Here is a 14,815-nt window from a genome sequence, read left to right as displayed (position 1 = left end):
TCCAAGGCCAGAAGAGACCAGTGTGATCATCTGGTCTGACTTCCTGGATAGCACAGGCCACAAAACTTCCCCAGACTATTTCCCAGAGCAGATCCTGTAGAATAACATTCCATACTGATTTACATCTTCCCCTGACCCTGGTGAATTGCTGCAATGGTTGATGATTCTCACTGTTAAAAACGTACCCCTTCTCTCCAGTCTGATGAGACAAACCCGTAAGAAAGGAGAAATTCAGAGAAAAACATAAAACCTCTGAAAATGCGCTTAGAAGACAATGGTCTCAGGCTTAACTGCTGTTGCAGTAGAAACAAGCCACCAATATCTGGCAAAGAACGGCACAACTGAGACAGAATCCAGGAACCCAGGAAGCTCTGCCTGTTAGCTAGAGCTGCCCTTAGGGTTTGGGCTGGGGGAGACCCCAGCTCTTTAGATTGCCACGAACATCACAGTTCAGATGCAGCATAGAGGCTCTGGCTTTTGGTCTGTTGACCGATGGGGTAGGTGGGATTTGAGAGAGGCCTCCCGGATTTCAGCCTATTGGCTAACAGCCCAATTGGAATTGACAGAAGTAACCTGCAGTGACAGCTCCTTGCCCGCGCCATAATTGCTTTTCCCTTTGTTTCCTTTCAGGAGGCTTTTATTGGTTGAATGCACTGGGAGGATCACACCGGGAAGAGGGGACGGAGGTCCTATTCATGGTTAGTGACCCTTTCATGCTTTCAATCTATAGAGCTTCCTGAAGGTGGTGAGTGTTAAAAGGATTTTAGCTCCATTTTACTGAAGGGGATGGTTTTCAGGTAGAGAGCGATTCTGGGGTTGGCTGAAGGTCACAAAGCCAGGAATGAACCCTGATTCCCCTACTTTCTGTGGCTGGATGAAGGTTGTGGCAAAGCGCTCTGAGGTGCGATACTAGGAGGTTCCATGTTTTGACTCGGAGCTTGTACTTGCTCCCACTCACATCAGCGTAACTCTGTAACACTCAGGGGTGTGAATAAGCCATGCCCCAAGAGGGTTGTGAATCTAGTCGCGCGGTGGCCCACATTTCTGAGTACCACTGAGAGCAGGCCAGGTGCGAGTGTGGTGCCAGTGAAATAAACAGAAAATCTGTTACCCAGTTATTTCCTTTCTGGAAGTGACCTCAGCTCCATCAGACATTCGGGGTGTCCCCCTCCTCCAGTGTACCACAGTGGCAACCCAGACTTCTCCTTGGCAGTCCCAGCTCAAAACAATCCATCTCCAGCGACTGCTGCTGAACTGCAACCCTAACTGTCTTATTTGTAGATTCATTATAAGCCCATGATCCCTTCTGCTAGTGGTGGGTGACCTGTGGCCAACAGGGTTTCCAGCTCTGGCCCTCGGATCTCCTGGCTGCCCCTCTTCCCCACGCGCCTCTCGTGCACTGAGGCATCAGAGGCCTGCACTTCCTACTCCTCCTTTCCAGCACTTCTGAAAGCCACGAATTGCCTGGTTCATATTCTGTCCCCCGCCTCGCCCTCCCTCCCAGAGCTCTGGAACACCATGAGTCAGCTGTTTGTGGCATCGAGGCTCTGGGAGTGGGGGAGGAGTGAGGCTGGAGCGTGAATCAGGTGATCTGCATGCTCCGGAAGTGCTGGGAGGGAGAGGGAGCAAGGTAGGTGCAGGGGTCCTGTGCCCCAGTGCGCGAGAGGCCCATAGGGGAGGGGAACAGATGGGAGGTCGCAGGCTGCTGCAGCCCGCTGAGGTGGAGGGCCACTCCTGCAGCCCCCCCACCATTGCTGGTTGTCCATCCCTGCCTTATGTGGGCTATAGGGAGGGACTCCAAAGGGCCATCACAGAAGTTACCTGAAGAGCTAATTTTGGTGGGATGGACTGGGAATGAGGTCTCTCCTAGAAAGGAAAATCAAATTTCCAGTTCTGGACCTTGACCTTGTCCCTAGCCCCAAGCAGCTGGAGCCAGCCAGCCTTATGGAAGCTCTGGCAGGCAGGGAGAGAGAAGAAAGTTCCAAGAATGCCTTTGGATCTGCTCCTCGGAGCATCGGTCTGCTGAAGGCTGGAGGAGCAGGTGACAGCTGGTTTCCTCTGAAAGTAGCTGAGGCACTTTCCTGGGGCCTGCTGCCGGGGCTCCGCTCCATTCCGGAATGGATTATCTGAAGCTGTGTTGGGAGGTCCCAAAGCTCCGCCCAAGCCCAGGCCTAAGGCTGAACAGTGATGAACAAGGATATTTTCCCATCAACTGTGTGGGTCTCCTAAGGGACGTTGTCACCGCTGTTCTGCCATCCTCCCTTCCGCTGTCCTGGACAGGCCAGCCAGGTCCTGCAAGGCGGGGAATGCAGACTTGAACCTCTGTTACAGAGGCTCTGACCTCTTCAGAACACCGTCTCTTTGGAAGGCACCGTAGGGTTTGCATCTTTTCAAAGCAGAAATCAGAGATGCTTCTTGCTGTGGCAGGTCTGATCAGAAAGCACAGGAAGGAAATGGAGATTAAATACCATCGGTTTGAATGGATGGGACTTGAAAGCCAGCAGAACAGGGAGAAGAAGATCCCAGCTACGGACAGCGGGCCTGGGTGTCCGTTTGGACAGACGTGGTGGCCTACGGAAACGTGATCTACGGCAGGCTTAGCTGAGCCAGAGTTTGATGACACATAACAAGAGACGAGGCTGCACGTTGTCTGGGCTTGCTGCCTTGAATGGATTGTTTTCCTATTTCCCCTTGCATTTGATATCTTCCAGATAGAAGTCGTCAGGGAATTTCCCTGCAGTCAGTTTGCCCAGGGCAATTACTACTTGTTCTCTTGATGGCTTTTGTGCTCTTATGCACCTTAACTTAGGTGTTTTCAGATTTCCCTTTTCCCCACTGTTCGACTCAGTGGGATTTTGTCACTAGATTTAATTCCCAAAAGATGCTTCCTGGAAATCTAATATCCGAGAGTCATTTCATTACACACGTTCTCCCATCCCACCCTCCCCCGTCATCACTACATTGCATTCAAATAACTCATGGCTACTAATTCTAAGCTTTCCTATGACAACCCGCCCACCCCCACTCACACACTCTTAGTCAGTCTCTGCATATTGGTAAGGTAAAGATCAATGGTAGACTGGAGCCCAGGGTGAAGAAGTCTGGAATAAAGATTGTGGAGCATTAGAGCTATGTTGGCAAGTTACATAGTGTCCAGGCTGCTGTTTAACGTCTACATACCTTCTGTTGACGCTCCAACAAATTGCAGTTGTCCACACTGCTAAGGATAACAAATGAAAGTGGAAGAAGATGAGCACAGCAAAATGTGAGAGGCAACAAACTACAGGAAGCTCTAGATCAGGGTGGCAAATACCAGCCTGCAGGCCAGAACCGGTTGGCCTCTGTTGGGCCACCGCCATTATATTTCCTGCACCTCTCCCAGTCCATGCTGCTTCCTGCAGCGTCCATTGGCTGGGAGCAGCGATCCGCAGCCAACAGGAGCAGCAATCACCTGTACCCACAGAGGTGCAGGTAAATACAGCAGCTTCAGCCTGCCAGTCCAGGTGAGCCACCGTTTTATTGTCCACCTCTGCTCTAGATAAATCAGGGAACCAAATTCAGTCTCCAGCCCTGAAGCTCAGTTTGCAGGAGCCTTTCTAGCCAAGACAGGTGTCTCCTCTGTGTTACTCAGGAGGGTTCTGTTGACATTTTTGTGGCTTTGACACTGAGTAGTTTTGAGATGAGCTATGCTCAATACTCATTTGGATTTCAGGGAACTTGAAAATTCTGTGTTAAGAAGGCAAGAACAGCCACAGGTGAGAGGTAATTATAATGTTTCCTGAGCTCAGTTCTCAGAACAAACTGGAGGTGGAAGTTTTAGATAACCTGTGCATTAGAAGTTAGGGATTTTTGTTTTGTTTTTCCTCTCTCAGCCACATTCTCTGCCCCTTGTTCCCGGCAGGCAGTACTTAAAACAGGAGAGCCTTGACAAAAAACGGAAAGAATTTGACACGAACGGCTGGTTGTTACTCAGCAAGAAGAGTCAGGTATGTTGTTCTCCTGCAAGTAGAGCCCATAGAAAGGGACAGAGAGAGCTGCACAAATTCCCTTGTGGCCTAGTTGTTCCCCATTAATCTCTTGCTGCCGGGCATGCGTGGGAAAGCAGCTTTTCTCCAATAGGTGTGCACATCAGTCACAAGGGAATTGGCTCTCACCTCTTGTATGTGGCCTGTGCCATACTGAGGCAGTGGAATGGGATTTGGGTTGAGCTGGGTTCAATTCCTGGCTCTGCTGCCGCCTTTTTATGTCTCTAAACAAAGTCACCTCTCTCTGCCTCCATTCTCTATCTGTAAAATGGGGTTCATTCCTCTCCAGAGGCGCTGTAAATGCAAGCTCACGAGTGACTGAGGTGCTCAGACCCTTGGGTGCCTAGATAGGGTGATGACCTGGAGTCCAGGACTCAACCCTGGTTCAGGGCTGGGTAAGCACCAAGTCAGAGGGCTCGGCCTGCCTGCAGGCAGAGCCAGAACGAGTTCAGCTCTCGCTAGGTGCAGGGGAAGGTTGCAGAGGCATCACAGGCCTACCCACTTCACTGCACCCCCGCCCAGGCCCCAATGGGAGCAGCCTGAGTCAGTGGGGAAGCCACACTGCAACCCGCTGACTGACTTCAGCTATCCCTGGGCCACACTGCACTCCCCCTCCAGGCACCCCTGGAGTCTCAGGGATTGGTCGGCACCAGCAGCAGCTTCTCGGGGTCCATGTCTGTCGGGTCCAGGTAACGCGGGCCAGTCGCTGGCTTCCCCGGATCAGTATTGGATGGGAGTCCAGGCCACTCGTCCTCTGCCTCTGAGCTCGCCTGAGGAACCAGGAGGAACCTCCATCTCCAGTGGCTAGGTCCCAGCCTTTATACTTCCAGCCCCGCCGTCTGCTTCCAGGGGTGGGGTGAGGCTGATCTGGCTCTGCCCACAGGGGTACATTGAAGGGGCCTTCCCCTTCTGGGTCAGAGGGTGCCAACCTTCCTCGCTACATGCCTCAACTCCCTGAGTCCCAGGGAGACCCTCGGGCTTCTCACCCCCCTTGTGGCTCTGGGTGTTTGCTAAAGTTAATGCCAGGTTATATAGAGAGGCTCAGGGCTCCCTGTTGTTGTTAAAGGAAATCCCTCAACAGATGAATGGCAGCGACTGCGGGATGTTTGCCTGTAAATACGCCGACTACATTACCAAAGACAGACCGATCAATTTCTCTCAGGTAAGCCCGGCGCTGACATTTCGGCGGAGCTGTGGGGCTAACACAGGGTTCTCCTGCCGTGGGTTGGCTCACGTGGGAAGACAGTAGGAAGCTCAGCAAGGATGTGGCACATACACAAGGAATGTCTTTGTTTTCCGCCTCTTCTGCTCCATTCTCAGTTGCCCATGCCCTTGAATCATTTTCCACATGTAGCGTGATCCCTCGGTGCCCTAGGAGCCAGAGGACTAGACGACACGTTCGTATGTCATCAGATTTTGTGCGCCCCTTTGTCAGTGAATGTCTTGGAGTCTCCCCTTGCTCCTTGTTGGTTGCTAGCTGAGCTGTTCTCTGTGCTTGGAGGTAAATTCACTCTTGTGCAAAGGGCAGGGTCTGTGCATCAGTGAAGCCTGGCCGGGACGCCAATGCTACAGAGGGTTTATATTGGCCGTAGAAACATATGACACCGCCAGAACAGAACAGTTAGGATTCAATTTCCTCTCACGTGCAGTGAAAAACGTTGTTGAGATTTTCACAGTTGCCTAACAGAGCGAGGTGCTCGAATCCCACTGAATTTCAGTTCAGGCACTTTGCTGCGTTTCTCCGGGAACAGGCACTCGGTGGCGAGGAGGTGTAGAAACAATCTGTTAGGAAAAGGGCCATTCATGTGCGTGTCTTTCTCTCTCCCCCTTCCCCAAAGCAACACATGCCCTACTTCCGCAAGCGGATGGCCTGGGAGATCCTCCATCGCAGGCTTTTATGATGACCCTGTGCCAAAAGCAGGATCCTGAAGAGATTCTGCCAAAAGCGTCCAGACTCATCCTGCTCAGCAATCTCCACTCTAGCAGATCTGGGACTTGCATGGGTTTCCAGGCAAAGAATCTTCAGTGGCTCAGTAGGAGGTTCTATGAACGCCACTCATGGACCAGTGCATGCTGGAAGCCGTCGGAAGCACACTCGCCTTTTTTCTTGGTTTGTTTGGGGGTTTTAAATTTGAAACCTATTTTTATCAATCCGTGGGCAGCTTTGGACATTCAAGAGACTTATTTTCTGCTTCTAGAATCTCTTGCTATCAGTTTCACAGGCTGATAGCTCTACACTTACAGGTGTCTCTATTTCAGGGAGGGGGAAAGCAAATGTGGGTCTCAGCATTCCCACTGTGAGCAGAAGAACTTTGCTCTCGAGCCTCGTGGTGGGTGGGTGGAACGGGGGTACTTGGAGATGGATGCTTTGTTAGGACTGCCCTATAGGAAGACCTGTCAGATGCCAGCACACAGGAAGCAGCTACTCCCTGGATTGCCAGCACATGGTTATACTAGGGGTTGATTGAAACTGAACAGAAGAAAGAAAGCCCTTTGTGCTGATGGTCAGAAACAGTGATTCTAACTAGGATTCATTGATTTGTTGTGTCTGTCCCACTAGCGACTCCCATATGAACTCTGCTCTCTCTCAAAGCCAGCATTTTCTTTTCCTAGTGACAAGCTCAGCCTATTGTCCCCTGACAGCAGTGCACCTAAAATCAAAACCTGCCTACTGTACCCATGGTGCCTGGGACAGAACAGGATGTGGCTCTTGCTTCTTGAAGAGCTGACAGGAGAAAAGCAACACGCGATAGTTTCTTTTGAGAGCAAATTTGTAAGCTGCCATGAATCAGAAGATCCAGAGGGATGGGTTTGTTTGGATCTGCAGCAGCATTTTTCTGACCAAGGAAAATAAGAAATCTCCTAATTTTTAGCATAAACTATGGAATTCAGGTACAAATGCAACTTGTAGATTAGTATAACTGTACTAAGGATGGTGAATTGTTTCTTGCATTTGTCTCTTACAAGTGTTTCCCAGCGCAACAAAGAACACACAAATATGTATCTTGTTCTGCAGCTGTTCTCTTGCTTCCTCGATTTTTAAAGTCCTACCAAGAGACAATGGTTTTGATTCTCACCAGTCACCTTCATTCGTGGGCACACATTTACAACTGAGCGGCATGGGTGAGAAACACCCTGTATCTGAATTCTCCCCTCATTGCTCGGTAACGTTTTGCCCAGGTATAAATGATGACACAAGGTATCAGGCCGCAGATCAAGGTTAAAACGTGCTTCCAGAGGCATCATTTTTAGGTACTTTCAGGCTGAGATTTTCAAAGGTCCCTAAGGGAATTGGGTACCAAAATCCCATTGTTGTTCAGTGGGGAATTTTTAGACACGTTTAAGCCTATTGAGAGTCAATGGGATTTAGGCATTTAAGTCATGTAGATGTTTCTGAAAACTTTTCCTTGTGTCAGACTCCTTTAGCGTCATTTGAAAATCCCAGCCCTTGTTTTTACTGATGCTTTCAGCTATCTAATTTATTTTGAAGCTTGGGGGTTTGTTTTTTGAGGTCAAAGGGATGTTTGACTACAATTTCCCAAACCGCCAAGCCTAGCTTCTCTCTCCAATGTACGTACCTTTTTGATTATCAAGTAAAGAATTCAATAACGTGCTTTTGTATTTTTTTTGTCTCTGAATAGGGGTATTTTATACATTTTTTTTCTGTACCTGTATAAGCAGTAGTTTTGTACAAAATTTCCCCCAACTAGATTGTGTTCTTAATAGACTGGTTTGTAACTTTCTTTGTGTGTGTTTTTATACCAAGCTCATTTAGTACCTTTTCTATCTTTTACTGCAAGTAAGAGCTGAAAACTGAAACTGTATTTTTTGTAATGTTTCTTGTTTAAAACAGTGAATAAATAAAACAGGCTATAAAACTGTCTATTCTAATAACCAATGGACGCCGACATTTTTCTCTAACAAATTGTTCATATGTATGGATGGTAAATTTACTTAATACATTTTTTTATTTGAAATAAATACCACTTTCAATAAGCTGAGTCTCTCGACTGACTGGTTTGTTTTCCTCCTAGCCCTTTCTTTACATGGGTCCTAAGAGAAAAGACTTAATTTCAGAGGAAGGAGTCAACCACCAAAAAGCCAGCCAAACCTACCTCTTCTCCCCTCCCGATGCACTGAGATAGGGAATGGGAAATCTCTTTGTGACCCCTGCAGGCAGACAGCTGAAACTGAGGCATGAGCAAACAAACATGGTCTCACCCAGCTTATACTTGTGATTATCTGCACAACACATCACTTGGGCTTAAATTGCAGCAAGGGAGGTTGAGGTTGGGCATTAGGAAACACTTCCTGCCTGTCAGGGTGGTTAAACACTGGAATAAATTGCCTGGGGAGTTGTGGAATCTCCATCATTGGAGATATTTAAGAGCAGGTTGGACAGACACCTGTCAGGGATGATCTAGACAGTGGTTGGCCCTGCCGTGAGATCAGGGGACTGGACTGGATCACTCTCGAGATCCCTTCCAGATCTAGTGTTCTGTGATTCTATTTGCAAAATCCCCGCAGTAGCGCGTCCTGCTGGTGCACGGGCTTCTGACTTGTGTAGGAGATGTGTGTCTGACATTTATGTTGCTCCTCTTTTAAACAGACACGCGAGGAGCGGTGATCAATTCGGCTTTGTGGTGCCTTCTGCCTCCTTGTGAGTTTTTGAGCTGGAGTCTTTAAAAAGGTAAGCGCTTTGCTAACTCCCTACACCACACAAGCACAGCGATTGTGTGTGTTGAGGGCCAACACGTTCCCCGACAAGAGACACGGTAAGATGCAGCTGAGAGCACAGACTGGTAATTTATGGTCAAATATATTATAGGGCGGTTGCAACTCTCACATCAAAGACAATGTGGTTTAAGGTTGGGCCCAATGGAAATCCAGGTGTGGAAATGCGTGGTCGGAGCAGTCAGCCAGCTTTAACTCAGGCCCATAATAACCCCTGCCCTCGTCGCACGCGTCACGTGCTGTTCTGGTTGTGGCCTCTACTAGAGGGCACTTGATATTTTAAAATGCTAATTGGTTCCGCTCTTGCCCCTTCGTGCCACGGGGGCAGAGTTAAGGTCACGTGGGTGGGCTCCATGTGCCTCTTCAGGCAGCCTTGTTCAATGGCTGTGGCTCCAGAGAGGGGTTTGGTGGCTTCAGATCCTGCCTCTGCTACGTGAGCTCGGGTGAGTCCCGTCAGCCCAGATCCACAAGGGCACCGAGCAGCCAAATTTCCATGGACTTCAGTGGGAACGAAACACTTAAATACCCCTGAGGAGTGGGGCCCCTCCCATGAGTCTCCGCCCATGCTTTTTCTGGCTGCAAAGCCGGGGTGTCTCACTCAGCCTGGGGCCATCTGCGGCTTGAGCAGCCCCACAATCCGGCCCACGATCCCTGCGGCCCAGGAGTGTCCGCACCCTCCCCCAAGTCCCGCCCCTTGCTCCGCTCTCCTCCCCCATTGCCCCTCCCCTGGCTTTGGGCATTACTGCGGGGCCTGGCTGGGGCCCTCTGCACTTACTGCAGCAGTGGGAGCTGCAGGGAAACGCAGCCACCTCCGCTCCGCTCCGCTCCACCGCCATGTCCTAGGCCGGCCTGGGCTCAGCAGCGGGAAGCTCGGAAGATGGCGATGGAGCGGAGCAGGCTGCTGCGGCTCCAGGGACCTGTTACTGGCTCTAGCCTGTCCAGGGCCCCGGGATAACCTGAGTATGGGGGGGGCATCTCATCCAGGACAGTTGGGGCGGCCGCTGTGGGGAACTGTCCTATGGATGGGATGGCTCTGCACACCCCTCCCCCAGGCCACGGGTGGGACGGCTGTGGCACGGAGCTACCAGCTGGAAGCCACACTAGCCCCACCGCACTGCCGGTGGTAGTGGCAGGGCCCCTGCAGGGGGAATAAATCACTTGGGGGCAGGGGACGCATGGGGGGAGCATGCGGAGACCCCCCACCCCTCCAAGATCTGCCAGAGGGGGGGCCCTGCTGGCCCACAGGAAGGAGCTGAGGACTGGCCCTGGCTCTAAGGTAAATTGCGTTTGAGAGCCCTGCTGTAAACATTTTGGAGCAGGACGACCCCCACGAGGGTAGATTTGGCCTGCAGCCTCTTCCAGTGTGCGGCTGACAATGCAAGTAAGAGTCTGTTGTTTTCCTTGGCTCACTGGCTCCTAGCGGCCAATAGCAAATCGACATGTCAAAGGCTGCTTGTGTCTGTTGGACTCCCGCAAAGATTCGCTTGGAACCTACAGAAGCAACGTCCAGATACCAGCGCCGGCTCCCGGCTCCGCACGGCCCGGAAATCTGCCTTCAGATTTTCTTCCTGCCCTCCCGCCGTCTGAACAGAATCAGTCCTGTCCCCCTGCCCGTCCATCGCGGGCTGGGCCGTTTCAGGTCATGTTGACTTTCGCTCCTTCCTGCCACCTTAGCTCTAGACATGAGTGAGATTTAGCCAATGTTTCCAGCAGACCAGGGATTTGCATCTTTTCAGCTCTGTGCAAACAGGCACTCGCAAGCGCCATCTGTCAATACCTGCTTCGCTGCCTCCCAGCTGGAGCACAATGTTCCATTCACCTCTGGCTGCTGTGGCTCGAAATATCTTGGTCACAGAAGCGGGAGATTGTATCTTCCATGGCTCATGTATTTGAAACGAATGTAGGCACCTCCACGGGCATTAATAAGGTGATTTATACTAGGGATGTTAATGGGTAACAGGTTAAACGGTTACCTGGTAAGCATCACTAGTTAACCTGTACCTAGCTAGCCAGCCAGCTAGGTATAAGCTCACCCAGCACGAAGTCCCTGAGCATAACCATCCCCACAGCAATAGTGCAGGGGCAGCTGGAGACCACCAATGAAAAGCCAAGGGTTCGCTCTTTGTGCTGTAGATGCACACAAAGAAATCGGCCCTGAGAGCTTGCAACCAAAGTCACATGGCTGTTCTGAAGAGGAGCAGGGTCAGAGGGCTTAGTGCCATGGAACGAGTTTTTTCCAGTCTGCAGGACTAAAGCCTGGTCGAGGAGAACTGTGGAACTCACTGCTGCAGGAATCACCATTACACAAGCATGATGCGCCCTGTGAGAGTAAAAGCCACTCTGGAAATGCAGCCTTCTGGGTCCGACAGGGAATTGAAAGGAATGCGAGGTGTGATGCCCTTGCTAGGCCCACCTACCATGCCGCCTCTCGAAAAGCAGATCCTGGCCAAAGAGAACAGGAATCCAGCACCACCACCCCCGCCTCCCTTGCACAAGGCCCATAAACCACAATGCCGAATGTGCGTGAACAGTAGAGTCTGAGCTGACAACTAGAGAAAATGGAAGGAGCCTGGCACCTGCGTGCAAGTCTCTGGGCTGCCACAGATTCCCTGTGTGACCCCGAGTAAGTTACTTAGCTGTGGCGTGCCTCAGTTTCCCAGCTGTTCAATGGAGTGACAGCCCGCCTCCCAGCAGGCTCTGAGACTGGGAGAGGCTCGGCTGCTAGGGTAGTAGGGGTCAGACAAGCGCCTTAGCAAGAGCTTCTTAGAGATCTCTGTTAGGTACCCAGGGCTGGCTTCTCACAAACACCGGTGCCAGTCAGGCATTGGCTCTCAGAGGCAACAGGGTAAGAGAAAGACGAATAAGGGCCCTGCACAGCTGTTCGCTGGTCTGTTCAGAGGCAGGAAGGCGCTGAGCTGTGCCTTGCAGAGAAGGTCATACCAAGAAGGCTTTGTCTACACTCGGTCAATTGCCTTTGCCATGTGAAGCAAACATATTCCATCTCCCCAATAAAAATGGCCTTTTCCTCTCAAAACAAAAGACTCTTCCTGGGACAATTTTCATGCAGCTGGGACTTTTTTTGCAGGTTGCCAATGACAACCCAGCACTTTTTCAGGTGGGGCGCTTCGAGAAAATGTTTTTTTCATTCCTCCTCCCCCAAAACGCACATATGCCACGAATATGCCACACCCATCCCACTCCTAATTCTGACTCCTTTGCAAATTTTTCACAGACCCGTCTTCCCATTTTCTGGCCTGCTTTTCAAAGGGTGGGGTTTTTGGGGGAAGTGGGGGAGGTGAGTTGAATGGATGTGTTTTTGGAAAAGTCCCTTCCCCTGATGGATTCTATAGGGCCCGGAGGGTCTTGTTGCGCCTGTGGTGAGCATTTTTGTCGAAATAACGTCTCCTTAGAGTGATGCCCTTCAAGCTGGCACCTCTGGTTTCCAGAGCAGGTTCCAGCTTTGCAACCTGCCTCCTAGACAAGTCAGAAAGAGCCAATATTTACCTTGACCAGGTATAGTCAAATACAGGGGCTGCTGGTTGCCAAACCTAAACTCAGGTCTCCTTCCCAGCAAGCCCATGAACACGGCACCTTTATAATGTGCTTCAGAGCCTCTGCCCAGTGGCGGATACTGGCTTGGAGGAGAGCAGCCAACCTTTTGGCTTCCTTCTCAGTTCACTGAGTAAATACCGCACCTCCAGCACTGTGTGGAGAATTAGCACAGAAACAAACCTTTATTCTCCTCCCCAGGGGTCCCCTTCTGGTCCCCTGGTCCTCTTCTCCATCCCTATTCCCAGGTTCCTGCTCCCCTTCCCCATATTTCCGCATCCTGGGCCCCCCGCTATCCAGCCCGGGCCTGGTTTAAGTGCTGGGAGGTCCAGCCTGTGGTTAGTCACACACTGAGGCCGGAAAGGCCGGATTGAACAACAGGCCTGCTGACAAGGAAGGGGGCGGGGGCAACTGCCCCAGGGCTCAGAGATTCACAAGGGCCCGGGGCTCCAGGCAGCTGTCACCTCTACTGCAGCAGCAGGGGCAGCCGGAGCGCTGGGCCGTTTCAGTATCCGCTGGGGCCCCAGGCAGTACTAAGGGCTGGCTGGAGGTGCGGGCTCCTGGCACAGTCTGGGTGGAGCTTAGGGCTGGCTGCTCCTGGCCTTACCCCTTCTGCCTGAGGCCCCCACCCCTTCTGGGAGCATGGAGCCGGCCCCTCCACCTTGCCCAGGGCCCGGCAAGTGTCAGACCCTCTGCTGAACAGCTGTCATACTGCTCCCCGTATCTCCTGGAGGGGGAAGGGGTGTAGAAGCGCAGGCCTGTCGGGCCACGCAAGGCAGGGCTGTGCAATAACTAGGCCACCCCCGCCAATGGTTGTCTGATTTGGGCCTAACAAATCTTCCGTGATGGAGATCCCACAACCTTCCTAGCAATTTGTTCCAGTCTTAGCCACCCCGACAGGACGTTTGATGCAGCCGGCGCTAGGGATAAGGAGGTGTTGGTGCCATTACACAAGGCATTGGTGAGACCCCATTTGGAATACTGTGGGCAGTTCTGGTCTCCCATGTTTAAGAAGGAGGAATTCAAACTGGAACAGGTACAAAGAAGGGCCACTAGGATGATCCGAGGAATGGAAAACCTGTCTTATGAAAGGAGACTCCGGGAGCTTGGCCTGTTTACTTTAACCAAACGAAGGCTGAGGGGGGACATGATTGCTCTCTTTAAATATATTAGAGGGATAAATACCAGGGAGGGAGAGGAATTATTTAAGCTTAATCCCAATGTGGACACAAGAACAAATGGATATAAGCTGGCTAGTAGGAAGTTTAGACTTGAGATTAGACGAAGGTTTCTAACCATTAGAGGAGTGAGGTTCTGGAACGGCCTTCCAAGGGAAGTAGTGGGGGCAAAAGATCTATCTGGTTTCAAGATTAAACTAGATGGGTTTATGAAGGGGATGGTTTGATGAGATAACAGGATCTTGGTAACTAATTGACCATTATCAGTGGGAAATAGGTCAGTGGAGGGATGATAGGAGTTACTATAGAGAACTTTCTGGGGCTACGTCTAGACTGGCCCCTTCTTCGGAAGAGCCATGCTAATTTCTAACTTTGGAATAGGGAAATCCGCAGGGGATTTAAATATCCCCTGCGGGATTTAAATAAACATGGCCGCCGCTTTTTTTCTGGCTTGGGGAAAAGCCGGAAAAGAGCATCCAGACTGGTGCGATCCTCCGGAATAAAGCCCTTTTCCGGAGGTTCTCTTATTCCTACTTGCAAGGATATTCCTACCCCCGCGGATTTCCCTATTCCAAAGTTAGAAATTAGCATGCCTCTTCCGAAGAAGGGGCCAGTCTAGACGTAGCCTGGGTGTCTGGCTGGTGAGTCTTGCCCACATGCTCAGGGTTTAGCTGATCACCATATTTGGGGTCGGGAAGGAATTTTCCTCCAGGGTAGATTGGCAGAGGCCCTGGAGGTTTTTCGCCTTCCTCTGTAGCATGGGGTACAGATCACAGCTGGAGGACTCTCTTCATCTTGGGGTCTTCAAAGTATTTGAAGGCTTCAATATCTGAGATCTAGGTGAGAGGATTATTCTAGGAGGGGTGGGTGAGATTCTGTGGCCTGCACTGTGCAGGGGGTCAGACGATGTCATAATGGTCCCTTCTGACCTTAAGGTCTATGAGCGCTGCTTGTCCTAGCCTCACCCTCCTCATTTCAGCTGTTTTGTCCCCTCTCGGCCATCTCTTCCCCATTCTGTCTTGTCCCACAGCTCATGTTCTCTAGACCTTTCATTATTTTGGTTACTCTTCTCCGCACCTTCCCCAATTCTCCACGTTTCCGGAAATGTGGCCCCCAGAACTGGACACAATACTCCCTGATCTTTTCAGCTCCCAGCGTGCTGCACAAGCAGGGCCGTCCTTATCCGTGTGCAGAATGCACACCTGGGCAGGGCACAGCTGGGTCTTAATGTTCACCCACCCGCCTCTTCCTGTCCCTGTGCTGAGGCTCGCCTTCCTCCGGGGCGTTAAGGTGAAAGCGAAAAGCCTGCCGGAGCAATGAGCAGCGCAC

General features: G+C 51.2%; 1 protein-coding gene across 6 annotated transcripts in view; it reads left to right on the top strand.

The window, feature by feature from the left end:
- The window catches only part of SENP1 (SUMO specific peptidase 1), a 33,193-nt gene extending 19,342 nt beyond the window's left edge, over nucleotides 1-13,851 (top strand). For 4 of the 6 annotated variants that reach the window (XM_089774597.1, XM_089774596.1, XM_075916621.2 and 1 more), the window contains exons 16-18: nucleotides 3,902-3,986; nucleotides 5,092-5,187; nucleotides 5,864-8,021. In XM_089774597.1, the coding sequence (XP_089630723.1) occupies nucleotides 3,902-3,986; nucleotides 5,092-5,187; nucleotides 5,864-5,926 (244 nt within the window). In that variant the 3' untranslated portion in view covers nucleotides 5,927-8,021. Of the gene's footprint in view, nucleotides 1-630; nucleotides 699-3,901; nucleotides 3,987-5,091; nucleotides 5,188-5,863; nucleotides 8,022-8,634 lie in introns of those variants that run through there. The other 2 variants (XR_016348149.1, XM_089774598.1) reach the window with 2 other exon arrangements.
- The last annotated feature ends 964 nt before the right edge of the window (nucleotides 13,852-14,815 follow it).

Source organism: Pelodiscus sinensis, chromosome 31 (assembly GCF_052426305.1).
Source record: "Pelodiscus sinensis isolate ZL-2025 chromosome 31, ASM5242630v1, whole genome shotgun sequence".
Taxonomy (NCBI): domain Eukaryota; kingdom Metazoa; phylum Chordata; order Testudines; family Trionychidae; genus Pelodiscus; species Pelodiscus sinensis.
This window is presented reverse-complemented; position numbering and strand designations above follow the sequence as displayed.